This window comes from Mobula birostris, chromosome 2, assembly GCF_030028105.1.
Source record: "Mobula birostris isolate sMobBir1 chromosome 2, sMobBir1.hap1, whole genome shotgun sequence".
NCBI lineage: Eukaryota > Metazoa > Chordata > Chondrichthyes > Myliobatiformes > Myliobatidae > Mobula > Mobula birostris.
Window position 1 is genome coordinate 156,422,377 of NC_092371.1, and position 16,181 is coordinate 156,438,557.

Consider the following 16,181-nt stretch of genomic DNA (forward strand, 5'->3'; position numbering starts at 1 on the left):
GCATTGGTCAGATGACACTTGGAGTATTGTGAGTAGTTTTGGGCCCCTTATCTAATAAAAGATGTGCTGGCAAATGAAAAGGTTCACAAGCATGAATCCAGGAATGAAAGGCTAAATGTTTGAGGAATGCTTGATGGCTCTGTGCCTGTACTCCCTGGAATTTAGAACAAAGCGTGGTGATCTCATAGAATATTGAATGGCCTCAACAGAGTGGATTTGAAGAGGATGTTTCCTATGATAGGGGAGTCTAGGACCAGAGGGTACAGCCTCAGGATAGAGAGATGAGCAGGAATTTCTTTAGACAGAAGGTAGTGAATCTATGGAATTCACTGTGGTTGTAGACAGCAAATCATTGGGTATATTTTGATAGGTTCTTGACAGTCAGGGTGGCAAAGGTTATGCCAGGAGAATGGGGTTGAGAGAAATAATAAATCAGGCATGATGGAACGGCATGGAAACTCGATGGGCCAAATGGCCTAATTCTGCTCCTATGTCTTGTGGTTTATTGCTACTGCAAGCATAGAGCCAACATCTAGGATTAGACCACAGTTCCACTTATTTAATAAGCTGTATAGCTCTCCCAAATGAAGTCTACAGTATACTCTATGACCCATCATAGGTCTGTAAGTCAGTATTAGGCAGTAATGAGCATGTATATTTTCTGAATGAATTCTTTGTCAACTCCAAAGTGGCATGAAATGCATATTCCAGCAATTCCCTTTGGACAGTCATTTTACTGCAAATATTCAAACTTTACTTCACATTAAGCACTTGGCACAGCGTATAACAAGTTTAATGGTATTGCAGTTACTATCATTAACTGCTATGAGTTAACAAGTAATGAATCAGTGCTCTCCAGAGTGTTTGGAGATTGTTTTGGCCAATACAAATCACTCGACCAATACTGAAAGGCAGATTATTCAGATGCTTACCTTATTACTGTGTAGGTTCAAATTAGTCAAAAGATAATTTTACACCAGTGACCATACATGATTCCATGGTAGTAAAGTGCTTTGAAATGTCCCCACGTCCTGGAAGAGAGTAGTCCTTTTGTATTCTACTCTGGGAATGGTTCATGGCCCGACTGTTATCTGAATATAATCTGCACCATGTCACAAAGCACTCAGTACATTGTACAAAATAGTGCTGTGGACTGAATTACTTGGCATGATCATGGCTTGAACCTGATTCCTTCTCAGCACTGATCCTTATTTATCATAAACTCACCTTTTGCATTTCTCCCCTCTTCAAAATGAAATTAAACAGAGCACCTCCTTTACTCCTGCTCCAAAGATGCTTTTCAAAGGGGTACAAGGACTTGGGAATGAGAAGGACTACAGTTCATTAATTAACTTTGCTGCTCAACATTTTTAACATGTTTAGCATTTACCCTGTATTCAAATACTGACCAGAGATTACAGCTCACAAACTATATATCAGCCCTAGAACAAACACAGTCCAAATGCACCAGATTTGGACACTGCAAATTGTGGAGTGTGGTGTCTGGGGGAGAGGGGCAGGAGGTTTTGGGGAAGATGAAAGAGAAGGTGGGGAGAAGGAAATGGGACATGCATGACTGGTGTAAATGGGCGTCTTTCTGGTCGTGTGGGCTCAACGGACAGAAGGGTGTGCTTCTGTGCTGCATTCCTCCATGATTAATGATACCAGAGTAATTGCTTCATCTTGCTTGTATTCTTTTGAATCCATACAACCAAGCACCTAACTGAGATTGTCAAAAGACTTAATTGAGGCACTTTAGCATTAAAAGGTTCAACATAAATAGTATTCAGGAGAAAGATACTCACAGCTTATCAGTTTGTGAAATGCTGTATGTTAGTGTTGATGTTTGCACATATTCAATGGTGAAACTGCTAGATTATGACGCTCCATGAAAGTTAATCAAAGTGGTATTGTAAATATGGAAACAACAGCTTTATATATTGGGCCAAGGTTATGATGCTCGCCGTTGGGCTCACCATCTGAAGGTCATGGGTTCGAGTATTGGCCAAGGCAGCGTGTTGTGTCTTTGAGCAAGGCACTTAACCACACACTGCTCCAGTCCACCCAGCTGAAAATGGGTGTTGGCAAATGCTGGGGGTTAACCTTGTGATAGACTGGTGTCCTATCTGGGGGGGAGAGTCTCATACTCTCAGTCGCTTCACGCCACAGAAACCAGCCTGATGGGCCACAAGGCTCGGGACAGACTTTAACTTTGAATTATTTCTTCAGCTTGAAGTCAAAATGGCTGAGCAGTGTTTAGCTTTGTAATTAGTCACGTTTCAGTGTCTGGCCCATTAGCAGTAGATATGAACCAAACCCAAAAGAGATAATCAGGTCTCAAAGATTTGTTAGCCTTTAAGCAATGCGTAGGTAGCAATTACTGCCAATCAACCTTTCTGGCATTGGAAATTATTACAATCACATAGTTTTAATTCTTTAGACTTTGAATTTTCAGGGAGATTTAAAAAATTGCAGATTTAAAATTTTATCTTTTCTTATTTTTTAATTGGGTCTTCAGATTCTAATCATTCTTCTCCTCTCCTTCTGATATAAAATTTAGTTACTCCACAGTTTTTGCACTAGTAATTTCTTAACACCAATTTAATAATGAATATCTTGCTCACAAGGGCCAGGACTTGGCCCAGATACCGAGTTCTCCACTGCATCATTATCAACACACTTTCTCAACAGCACAGTTTGAGGGACATGTCTGGCATATTGGTAGACATTAATTGATACTCTACTCCAACAACACATAAGGCAAACATATATTTTTATACAAATGCTGGAAACAAAATAACTGACAGTTCTCCCGTGAGTTGGTGTTTCCATTGTGTTTTGGATCAGTAATTTTTCTACGCCTGAAAGGAAAGAAAATGCAAAATCACGTAAGAAGTATATCTTGCTTGAGGCAACCTTTACACCTACAACTCCCTTGCATTAAGCTTGCTTGCTGTAAAGAGTTCCCATTTTGAAAAATTTTGTGTATCCTCATGTCATCTGTTTGCCAAATAATAATAAAAAGGTCAATTTAACCAAATTAATTTATTATCTATTTACAGATACAGTGCAGCATAGGCCTTCTGGCCCTTTGAGGTGCACTGCTGTGCAACCTCCAACAACCTCGATTTAACCTTAACCTAGTCATGGGACTAATTAACCTGCCCGGCATGTCTTTGGACAATGGGAGGAAACCAGAGCATCCAGGGAAAAAACAACGCATTCTATAGGGAGGACGTACAGACTCCTTACAGATGATGCCGGAACTGAACTCTGAACTCCGCTCTGAGTTGTAATAGCGTCACGCTAACCACTACGCCACCATGGCTCCCAATTTTACCCCTTTCCACACATTAAAAATGGAGGTAGTTTTAACTTGAAGGTCCATCTTCTGCTACACTGAATACAACAGAGCATAAAACTGCGTCAGGGTAAAGAGGCAATGCTACCTGAATTAACCTGTGGGTCAGGTCAAAATTCTTTCAACCTGGGTCTAGAACAGGTGTTCACAACCTGGGATCCGTGGACACCTCGGTTAATGGTAGGGGTCCATGGCATAAAAAAAGTTGGGAACCCCTGGCCTAGAATAAAGAAAGAAACTGGTACTAACCATAATCCGAGCATGACCATTTGGGAAAGTGCCAGCCGTATCCCCAGCTATTGGATCTTGGCAGTTCCTCAGCCGACATCTAACGGCATCTTGAACCTGTTCAGCAGAAAAGCAGCTGTAAGTTGATGAGTAAGCAGTAATGAACACTGAGCATGCTGGAAGTTCAGTAAGGTTATTCTGTACTATAATTGATTTACATTCAATGTAACAGACATAATAATGTTTAAGTTAGACTTGCACCGATATGTCATTTTATTGACAGTGCAAGAAACGAGAAAAAACATAGAACCATAGAACATTACAGCACAGAAACAGGCCTTTTGGTCCTTCTTGGCTGTGCCAAACCATTTTTCTGCCTAGTCCCAGTGACCTGCAGCTGGACCATATCCCTCCATACATCTCTCATCCATGTACCTGTCCAAGTTTTTCTTAAATATTAAAAGTGAGCCTGCATTTACCACTTTATCTGGCAGCTCATTCCACACTCCCACCACTCTCTGTGGTGAACGACCACAAGGGAACCCTGCTCTGCCTGCCCTTTCCCTCGCTTGACGGTAACCCAATTACCTGTGCGCTGCTCCTTTAACGTAACTACCTCCCTGAAGCTACTATCTATAAACACCTCATTCTCCCGAATGATCCTGATGTCATCCAGCTCCTGCTCCAGTTCCCTAACGCGATTTGTTAGGAGCTGCAACTGGATGCACTTCTTGCAGGTGTCGTTCCCACATCCTGCAAGAGGAGCATTCCAACATCCTGCCTGGCATTCTCTCTACTCTAAACAAACAAAACAAAACTTACCGGAACCTACCCTCGCCTCTGTCTGTTCACGCCTAAGCCTGTTGAGCCAAAGCCATCCCACTCTGCTCCCTCTCACTCCGCTGTCCGGTCTCAACACTGCCCACTGTATATGGTCTTCTTTTAAACCTCTGGCGCCCTACGTCACGCGCCTGTGCAGTCTAACCTCTTTTCCCAGAGCAGTGTAAAAAAAATGTCTTCTCTCCGAGATTCCTTACTCCTTCTGTCTTGGCCTCTTGCTCTGATAGCTTGTATCATCCATATACATTCAGTGGCCACTTTATTAGGTTCCTCCTGTAGCTAATAAAGTCGCCACTGAATGTATGTTCGTGATCTTCTGCTGTTATAGCCCATCCTCTTCAACATTTGACAGGTCATGCATTCAGAGATGCTCTTCTGCACACCACTGTTGTAATGCAAGGTTATTTGAGTTACTGTCATCTTCCTGTCAGCTTGAACCTGTGAGGACATTCTCACCCGAACTCTCTCATTAACAAGGCTTTTTGGCCACTGCTGAACACCATACAATTCCAGAGACTGTTGTACTTGAAAATCCCAGGAGATCAGCTGTTTCTGAGATACTCAAACTACCCTATCTGACACCAACAATTATTCCATGGTCAAAGTCACTTGGATCACATTTCTTCTCCATCCTGATGTGTGGTCTGAACAACAGAACCTCTTGACTATCTCTGCATGCTTTAGTTGCTGCATTGAGTTGCTGTCACATGATTTTCTGATTAGATATTTGCGGTAATCAGAAGGTATACAGGTATACCTAATAAATTGGCCACTGAGTGTATTTCCTCAGTTTAAAGGAAATCACTTCAAAGCAGGTTTGATCTACCTTCCCCGGACTAGATCTGATCTACCATCCCCAGACCAGATCTGATCTACACTTCACCAGATCAGATCTGATCTACCTGTTCTGAAGCCCTTAAACTTTAAGCCTAAAAAAAGTGTGAATACTTTTCATTTTGGAATTTTCAATTGGCCATCAAGCTCAGGAGGTTTTGCAGGTGTGTACACTATATTTTCTGTACTACTGTGTGTGCAGGAGCTTTCCAACATTAAACCCAAAAGACTTAGCTTATATTATAAGGCCACTTTATCTTGCTTTGGACTAGCCTAACAGAGCAATGAACTTCTCTCACAAATAGATAAACGTATGGTGGCTTAGTCAACTTCTCATGACTGTACAGCACAGATTTTGCATTGTATGGGTCCATAAATATATTAATTGAAAAAGAAGCATGTTATCTAAATGGTGAGAGATTGAGGTGTAAAGGGATTATGAAGAGAAATAACCATCAACATTTCAGGCCAAAATCCTTCATTGGGATTGTCCCAAAGGGTCTTGGCCTGAAACATTGCCTGCTTATTCCTCTCCATAGATCCTGCTTGACCTGCTGAATTCGTCCAGTATTTTGTGTGTGTTGCTTTGGATTTCCAGCATCTGCAGTCTCTCTTGTGTTTATATCCTACTACGTGACTCAGACACGGTAGGTAATTAGGACAGCAAACAGAATGTTTATTGCTGTTGTTACTGAAAGTAGAAGCAGGCAGGTTAAGCTCCACTTACACAGCACATTGGTGAGACAACATCTGGAGTGCTAATGACAGTGGGAGGGAAGTTATTGCAAAACAGTTTAAAGGACAGAATTAATCTACCCACGGAAAGGCAGGGATAGTTAGTGTGGCTCTACTAAGGAGAGATCAATTGATCAGCATTAATGAGCTTTTGAAGAAGTAACAAAATATATTAAATGATGAAACTATACTTGATGTAGTCCATATGGCCTTCAGTAAGGTCTTTGACAATGTCCCACATGGAAAGCTAGTTCAAAAGGTTAAAGCTCATGGCAAGTTGGAAAGTTCGATTAGCTTGTAAAGAGAACACAGAGGGTGATGGTGGAAAGTTACTTCTGTGATTGAATGTCTCTGACCAGGGATCAGTACAGGAACCCTTACTGTTCCTCATAAGCAATATTGCAGAAGGCATAGGTTTAAGGTGAGGAGTAAATGGGTTGGAGGGAAACTGAGGAAGGACAATTTTTTGGCCAGAATTGTCTGGAATCTGAATGCGTTCTCTGAGCAGGTAAGCAAGATGAGTGCTTTCACAACACGCAAGAAAAACTTTAGAGCTTCACAAATGTACTGTAAAAGACTCCTGACTGCTATATCATGGCCTGGATTGGCAATTCCAATACACTGCAGAGTTTATTCTGCCCAGTACATCAGAGACACATCCCTCCCCTCCAATGGTGGCACCCACAGGAGTCGCTGCCTCAAGAAGATGACATCATCATCAACACAAGATTCTGCAGATGCTAGAAATCCAGAGTAACACATACAAAATGATGGAGGAACTCAGCAGATCATGGAACTCAGCAGCTATGAAAAAGAATAAACAGTTGATGCTTTGGGGTGAGGCTGGAAAAGAAGGGGTAAGAACACAGCATCTTTCCACAGATGCTGCCTGACTGCTGAGTTCCTCCAGCATTTTATGTGTTTCATTAAGATCCCTACCATTTGGGCCACCTTTGAGCAGGGGGTACAGAAGCTGAAGTCCAACACCATCAAGTTCAGTAACAGCTACCTTCTTAATCATTACAGTTGAGCAACACGATGACCACTTTGAACTAAACTGGACTTTGCATTTTGCTCTGATTGTGTTTTTATGAAAAAATGTGTATATTTTATGTTTTTCTGGTGAATGCTGCTAATATGATGCTCTATGCCTATGAGCTGCAGCAAGTACATTTTTATTTGCACCTGTGCATATGACAATAAGTTTAACTGGAACCAGCACTTGAATCATCAGAGCAGAGAAGGTGATGGGCCAAAAGCTGGTAAATTAATGCAGTTAGTTTATGACTGACTTGGACATGGGACTGTTCTAGTACTGCATGGCTCTGCAACTTTACTACATACAATATTGGTCTCCCAATTAATGGAAGGATATAAATGAAATAGAACTAGCTTTGAGAATTTTTGCTAAAGTGATGGGGTGGTTTGTCCTATGCTGAAAGACTAGGCAGGTTTGTTACCATTGGTGTTGAGAAGAGAGAGAGGAATTGGCATTTAGAGAGAGAGATCCTGAGGTGTTTTGACAAGGCAGTGGTGGAAAGTATTTAAAAATGCAAACATGAGGAAATCTGCAGACTTCTATGTGTGTTGGTGGAAAGTAACACTCACAACACGCTGGAAGAACTCAGCAGGTCGGGCAGCATCCGTGGAAACGATCAGTCAACATTTTTGGCCGGAACCCTTCGTCAGGACTGTAGAGGGAAGGGGCAGAGGCCCTATAAAGACGGTGGGGGGAGAGTGGGAAGGAGAAGGCTGGTAGGTTCCAGGTGAAAAACCAGTAAGGGGAAAGATAAAGTGGGGGGGGGAAGGGGAAGCAGGGAGGTGATAGGCAGGAAAGGTGAAGAAGGAATAGGGGAAAACACAATGGGTAGAAGGAGGCGGAACCATGAGGGAGGTGATAGGCAGCTGGGGGAGGGGGCAGAGTGACATAGGGATAGAGGAAGGGAGGGGTGGGAATTACCAGAAGCTGGAGAATTCTATGTTCATACCATAGAAGACTACCTAGATGGTATATGAGGTGTTGCTCCTCCAACCTGAGTTTAGCCTCATCATGGCAGTAGAGGAGGCCATGTATGGACATATCTGAATGGGAGTGGGAAGCAGAGTTGAAGTGGGTGGCTACCGGGTGATCCTGTCTGTTTTGGCGGACGGAGCGGAGGTGCTCGACGAAGCGGTCCCCCAATCTGCGTCGGGTTTCACCGATGTAGAGGAGGCCGCACCGGGAGCACCGGATACAATAGATGCCCCAACAGACTCACAAGTGATGTGTTGCCTCACTCTGAAGGACTGCTTGGGACCCTGAATGGTGACAAGAGAGGAGGTGTAGGGACAGGTGTAGCACTTGCACTTACAGGGATAAGTGCCGGGCGGGAGATCCATGGGGAGGGACGTGTGAATCAGGGAGTCGTGGAGGGACCGATCCCTGCGGAAAGCGGAGGGGGTGGAGAGGGAAGGATGTGCTTAGTGGTGGGGTCCTGTTGAAGGTAGCGGAAGTTGTGGAGGATAATGTGCTGGATCCGGAGGCTGGTGGGGTGGTAGGTGAGGACAAGGGGAACTCCGTCCCTGTTGTGGTGGCGGGACGATGGGGTGAGGGCTGAAGTGCGGAAAATGGAGGAGATGCAGGTGAGGGCATCATTGATGACAGCAGAAGGGAAACCACGATCCTTAAAGAAAGAGGACATTTGCGATATCCTGGAATGGAAAACCTCATCCTCGGAGCAGATGCAGCGGAGACGGAGGAACTGGGAATAGGGAATGGCATTTTTGCATGTGGCGGGGTGGGAAGAGGTATAGTTGAGGTAGTTATGAGAGTCAGTGGGCTTGTAGAAGATGTCAGTGGACAGCCTGTCTCCAGAAATGGAGACAAAGAGGTCGAGAAAGGGGAGAGAAGTGTCTGAGATAGACCAAGTGAATTTGAGGGCTGGGTGGAAGTTAGAAGTAAAGTCGATGAAATTGACGAGCTCAGCATGGGTGCGGGAAGCAGCACCAATGTAGTCGTCAATCTACCGAAGGAAAAGTTCGGGAGCAGTACCAGAATAGGTTTGGAGCATAGACTGCTCCACATAATCAACGAAGAGGCAGGCATAGCTAGGGCCCATGCGAGTTCCCATAGCTACACCCTTAGTCTGAAGAAAGTGGGAAGAGCCAAAAGAGAAGTTATTGAGTGTGAGAACCAGTTCCGCCAACCGGAGGAGGGTAGTGGTGGTGGGGAACTGGTGAGGTCTATTATCCAGAAAGCAGCGGAGGGCTTTGAGGCCTTCTTGATGGGGAATGGAGGTGTATAGGGATTGGACATCCATAGTGAAAATGAAGCGGTTGGGACTGGGGAACTGAAAGTTATTGAAGAGGTGGAGAGCATGGGATGTATCCCGGATGTAGGTGGGGAGGGACTGAACTAAGGGTGACAAAATGGAGTCCAGGTAGGCAGATACAAGTTCGGTGGGGCAGGAGCAGGCAGAAACTATGGGTCTACCGGGACAGTCAGGCTTGTGGATCTTGGGAGGAGGTAAAACCAAGCGTACGGCGTGTGGGAATTATGAGTTTAGCAGCTGAGGATGGAAGGTCTCCCAAGTTGATAAGGGCGGTGATGGTACGGGAGACAATGGTTTGATGTTTTTTGATGGGGTCCTGTTCCAGGGGTAAGTAAGAGGAGGTGTCAGAGAGCTGCCGTTTGGCCTCAGTGAGATAGAGGTCCGTCCGCCAGACTACTACAAGTACTATCTCCTCTGCAGGGGAATCAAAATTTTGTGCTATACTGGCGGGGGGGGGGGGGAGAGGGGGTTGTGGTGATTACAGTTTATGAATAGTCACCAATTTAAAAAAAGAGTTGGGATATTTTTCTTTCTCTGAATAACCTATGGACAATGGATCCTGAAGAGGTGGGGCAAGCAGAGCTTTTGAGTATTTTTAAGGCAGGGATAGATAGATCCCTGATAAACAAGGTGACAAGATGCTACCAGGATAGGTAAGAATGCAGAGCTGAAGTTATTAGCTATTAGCTTGTTACATGGTGGAGCAGACTTGAAGGGTCAAATATCCTACTCTTGTTTCAAATTTGTATGTTTATATACATTCCTTACAATCTGAATTCTTGCTCAGTGAATTTCCAATGAAATGTTAAACTGAGTTTCAGCTCAGATACAGATGAAAGATCCCATGGGGTTATTTCAAAACTGTCAAGGTGATGTCCTGACTAAGAAGACCAGACAGAGATTGTTGCTTGATAAATCCATGTGGATAATGTACTCTTGCAATTTGGTGATGTACTTTCTAGGTAACAACAGTAAATATACAGTACTGATTGTGAAGTCATTTGATTTGTCCAAGGAGTCCATCAGAACTGTGTTTCTGATGGTTTGAGAGTTGTGTTTTGCATTTCAGATCCTGGTTATCCATATTATTACACCATAGAAAGCATTCGATCTGGATGTAGAACAGCTTGGTATGGCAACTGCCCTGCATTTGATCACAAGAAACTGCAGAGAGTTGTGGATGCAGCTCAGCACCTCACAATTCAGCTTTCCCTCCGTGACTCTGTGTGTAAGTCTCACAGCTTCAGCAAAGCAAGCAGCATAATCAAGATCCCACCCGCCTCACACTTTCTCCCTTCTCCTTCCTCCCACTGGGCAGAAAGATACAAAAGCCATCTATCAGAATGCTGCATATGCAGTGCCTCCAGCTTTGTCAAAGACCCCTCCCAACCTTTCCAAGCAACACACACAAAATGCTGGAGAAACTCTGCAGGCCAGGAAGAATCTATGGAAAAAAGTACAGTTGACGTTTCAGGCTGAAACCTTTCAGCAGGACACCATCCTTTCCACGATCTCTTTGTCAGGCAGAAGTCACTGCAGCATAAGAACCAGAACTGCAAGGCAAGGTAACAGCTTCCTTCCTGAGACTGTTAGACTTCTAAACGCCCAACACATATGTAAACCCTGTCTGAATGCCCTGCTTCTCCCTCCCTCCACTCCCCAACTCACACACTCTCTGGTCACTTTTTATCATTTACTGCTGCTGTTTCACACATGTATACAGCTGCTGGTTTTACTATAATAGTGCCAATAATATTGTACAGTCTTACATTAACATGCACCTCGCACTTTATGTCAACCTGTCAACCTTCAGGCCATGCCCTTCAGGGACTTGTGCTAATATTATTTTGTGACTGTATGTGCTGGATCATAACTATATCACACTGTGTGACCTGACAATCTACAATTATCATTTTGAACTTTATCATTTACCTTCACTGCAATTTTTCTGTGGCTTTTCCACTTTATTCTGCGTTGTTATTGTTTTAACCTGTTCCACCTCAATGCAACGCATAATGACTTTGATCTTGATGAACAGTATGCAAGACAAGCTTTTCACTGTACCTTCGTGAAAGTGACAATAATAAACCAAACCTATACCGCTGTCTATCCACTGCTAATGTTTTCATTCCAATTCCCTGTTTTGCTTGGCTGGGAGGTGAGGTGGATGACAATTTAATTTACTTTCACTGTCCTTGCAGGGAGCAGCAGCAGCCATGGCACAGCATCTTACTACCTCATGGGCCGCACACGTGGATACAGGAGATGGAATCATTCCCCGTCTCCTGCATGGGGCTGTGTATTTCAACATGCATCCTCCCGGTGAATGTACTGCAGGTATCACCAACACAATGGGGCAGCACAGTAGCGTAGTAGTTAGCTCAAAGCTATTTACAGCACCAGCGTTCAATTTCTGCCGCTGTCTGTAAGGAGGTTGTACTTTCTCCCCCATGACTGCGTTGGTTTCCTCCAGGTACTCCAGTTTGTTCCCACATTCCCAAGCCGTACTGATGGGTTAGTAGGTCAATTGGTCAACCTGGGTGTATTTGGGCAGCATGCACTTATTGGGCCAGAAGGGCCTGCTAATAGAACATAGAAATCTACAGCATATTAAAGGCCCTTCAGCCCACAATGCTGTGCCGACCATGTAACCTACTCTAGAAACTGCCTAGTATTTCCCTACCACATAGCCCTCTATTTTTCTAAGTTGTACGTACCTATCTAAGAGTCTCTTAAAAGATCACTAGACACTAGAATACCACAGCACAGTACAGGCCCTTCGGCCCGTGATGTTGTATCGACCCATATATTCCTTAAAAAAAAGTACTAAACCCACACTACCCCGTAACCCTCTATTTTTCTTTCATCCATGTGCCTGTCCAAGAGGCTCTTAAATACCCCTAATGTTTTAGCCTCCACCACCACCCCTGGCAAGTCATTCCAGGCACCCACAACCCTCGGTGTAAAAAACTTACCCCTGACGTCTCCCCTAAACTTTGTACATATACCCTCTGGTGTTTGCTATTCGTGCCCTGGGAATCAGGTACTGGCAATCCACCCTATCTATGCCTCTCATAATCTTGTAGACCTCTACCAAGTCCCCTCTCATCCTTCTACGCTCCAAAGGGAAAAGTCCCAGCTCTGCTAACCTTGCCTCATAAGACTTGTTTTCCAATCCAGGCAACATCCTGGTAAACCTCCTCTGCACCCTCTCCATAGCTTCCACATCCTTCCTATAATGAGGTGACCAGAACTGAACACAATACTCTACGTGTGGTCTCACCAGAGATTTGTAGAGTTGCAACATGACCTCTCTACTCTTGAACTCAATCCCCCTATTAACGAAGCCTAGCGTCCCATAGGCCTTCTTAACTATCCTATCAACCTGTGCAGTGACCTTGAGGGATGTATGGATTTGAACCCCAAGGTCCCTCTGTTCATCCACACTCTTAAGTAACCGACCATTAACCCTGTACTCAGCCTTCTGGTTTGTCCTTCCAAAATGCATCACCTCACACTTATCTGGATTGAACTCTATCTGCCATTCTGCCTCTTCATCCAGGTCACTTATAAAAAATCACAAAGAGCAGGGGTCCCAGGACAGATCCTTGCGGCACTCCACTAGTCACCAACCTCCAGGCAGAATACTTTCCTTCCACTACTACCCTCTGCTTTCTTCCTGGAAGCCAATTTTTTATTCAAACAGCCAAGGTTCCACTGATCCCATGCCTCATGACTTTCTGGATGAGTCTCTTGTGGGGGACCTTCTGAGATGCCTTGCTAAAATCCATGTAGACCACATCTACCGCCCTACCCTCATTAATTTCTTTTGTTACCTCTTCAAAAAACTCAATTAGGCTCGTGAGGCACAACCTTCCCTTCACAAAGTCATGTTGACTATCCTTGAGTAGGCTGTACTACTCCAAATGCTCATAGATCCTATCCGTAAGAATCCTTTCCAATAGTTTGCAGACCACTGGTGTAAGACTCACTGGTCTATAATTCCCAGGATTCTCCCTATTACCTTTTTTAAACAAGGGAACTACATTTGCCATTCTCCAATCCTCTGGCACCTCCCATGCAGCCAAAGAGGATTCAAAGATCATAGCTACTGCTCCAGCGATCTCTTCTCTCACTTCCCACAACAACCTGGGGTATATCACATCCAGCTCTGGGCACTTATCAATCTTGATGTTTTTAAGAAGATCCAACACTTCTTCCTTAATCTCCACATTGTCCAGTACACAGGCCTGTTCTATTTCAACCTTACTCCGATCAAGGTCCTTTTAACTTGTGAATACTGAAGCAAAGTATTCTTTTAGAACCTCCCCAACCTCCTCTACCTCCAGGCACATGTTGCCTTCTTTATCCTTTAGCGGCCCCACCTTCATTCTTGCCATCCTTCTGTTCTTCACATACTCATAGAACGCCTTGGCGTTCTCCTTAATCCTACATGCCAAGGCCTTCTCCCTTCGAGTTCTCCAAATCCTTACTTAAGCTCCTTCCTGGCTACCCTATATTTCTCATGAGCCCCTCCTGCTTCCTGCTTCTTATATCTAACATATGCTTCCATCTTCCTCTTGGTGAGTTGCCTCACATGTTTCGTCAGCCACGGTTCCCTTTTCCTACCATTTTTTCTTTGTCTCAGTGGGACAAACCTATCCTGAACCCAGGATCCTGTTGTATCCGCTTCTAGTACCATTGCTGGCAGTGCATTCCATGCACCCACCACTCTCTGTGAAAAAATTACCTGACATCTCCTCAGTACCTACTTCCAAGCACCTTAAAACTATGCCCCTTGTGTTAGCCATTTCAGCCCTGGAAAAAGCCTCTGGCTATCCACACGATCAATGCCTCTCATCATCTTATACACCTTTATCAGGTCACTTCTCATCCTCTGTCGCTTCAAGGAAAAAAGGCCAAGTTCACTCAACCCATTCTCATAAGGCATGCTCTCCAATCAAAGCAACATCCTTATAAATCTCCTCTGCACTCTCTTTATAGTATACACATCCTTCCTGTAGTGAGGTGACCAGAACTGAACATAGTACTCCAAGTGGGGTCTAACTAAGGTCCTATACAGCTGTAACATTACCTCATGGGTCTTGAACTCAATCCCATGGTTGATGAAGGCCAACACACCACACGACTTAACAACACTCTCAAGCTGTGCGGCAGCTTTGAGTGCCCTTTGGACATGGACCCCAAGATCTCGTTGATCCTCCACACTGGCAAGAGTCTTACCATTAACATAATATTCTGTCTTCAAATCTGAACGACCAAAATGAACCACCACACTTTTTGGGGTTGAACTCTATCTGCCACTTCTCAGCCCAGTTCTGGTCACCACCCTCCATGCAGAATATGAACTATCTCCAACCACCCTTTGTCTTCTGTGGGCAACCCAATTATGAATCCACAAAGCAAGGTCTCCTTGGATCCTATGCTTCATTACTTTCTGAATGAGCCTCACATGGGAAACCTTACAAAATCCATATAAAATCAAATGCCTTACTGAAACCCATATACACTACATCCGCAAACACAAGGAATCTGCAGATGCTGGAAATTCAAGCAACACACATCAAAGTTGCTGGTGAACGCAGCAGGCCAGGCAGCATCTCTAGGAAGAGGTACAGTCTTCCTAAGATGCTGCCTGGACTGCTGCGTTCCCCAGCAACCTTGATGTGTGTTGCTTACACTATATCCACTGCTCTACCTTCACCGATGTGTTTAGTTACATCCTCAAAGAATTCAATCAGACTTGTAAGGCACGACCTGCCCTTGACAAAACCATGCTGACTATCCTTAATCAGATTATGTCTCTCCAAATGCTCATAAACCTGCCTCTCAACATCTTCTCCAACAACTTGTCCACTACTGAAGTAAGACTCACTCGTCTATAATTTCCTGGGTTACCTCTACTCCCTTTCTTGAACAAGGGAACAACGTGTGCAACCTTTCAATCCACTGGTATTTCTCCCATCCCTATTGATGATGCGAAGATCATCACCAGAGGCTCAGCAATCTCCTCCCTCGCCTTGCACAGTAGCTTGGGGTATATCTTGACCGGTCTCGGCAACTTATCTAACCTAATACCTTTCATAAGCTCCAGCACATTCTCTTTCTTAACGTCTATACACTCAAGTGTTTCAGTCCACTGTAAGTCATCCCCACAGTTGCCAAGATCCTTTTCACTGGTGAATACCGACGCAAACCATTCATTAAGTACCTCCGCTGCCCCCTCCGACTCCATACACGTTTCCATTCTCGCTCCTGATTGGTCCTATTGTCACACAGCTCATCCTCTTGCTTTTCACATACTTGTAAAATGCCTTAGTGTTTTCCTTAATCCTGCTCACCAAGGCCTTCTCCTGGCCTTCTAGCTCTCCTAATTTCATTCTTGAGCTCCTTCCTGGCACCCTTGTAATTTTCTAGAGCTCTAGCAATATCTAGTTTCTTGCACCTTCCGTAAGCTTTTATTTTCTTCTTAACTAGATTTTCCACAACCTTTATACACCAAGGTTCTTTTACCCTTCCATCCTTCCCCTGCCTCAATGGAACATACCTATGCAGAACACCATGTAAATGATCCCCGAACATTTGCCATATTTCTGCCATGCATTTCCCTGAGAACATCTGCTCCCAATTTAGATTCCCAAGTTCCTGCCTAATAGCATCATATTCCCCCTACCCTAATAAATGTTTTCCCAAATTGTCTGCTCCTATTAGCGCTATGGTAAAGGAGATAAGAGTTAATGTGCCGTATCTCTAAATAAATAAAGTAAAAAAGTAAACCTTACAGCCCGAGTGATTGGACCAGGTATCAGACAAATGGCTATTCCACCATTCCATAAGATCACAGTGAATTG

The 16,181-nt window shown here is 44.2% G+C and overlaps 1 protein-coding gene across 9 annotated transcripts in view; it reads right to left on the reverse strand.

The window, feature by feature from the left end:
• The window catches only part of adgrb3 (adhesion G protein-coupled receptor B3), an 817,113-nt gene that overhangs the window by 74,090 nt on the left and 726,842 nt on the right, over positions 1-16,181 (reverse strand). For all 9 annotated transcript variants that reach the window (XM_072250523.1, XM_072250502.1, XM_072250515.1 and 6 more), the window contains one exon: positions 3,611-3,706. In XM_072250523.1, the coding sequence (XP_072106624.1) occupies positions 3,611-3,706 (96 nt within the window). The remainder of the gene's footprint in view (positions 1-3,610; positions 3,707-16,181) is intronic.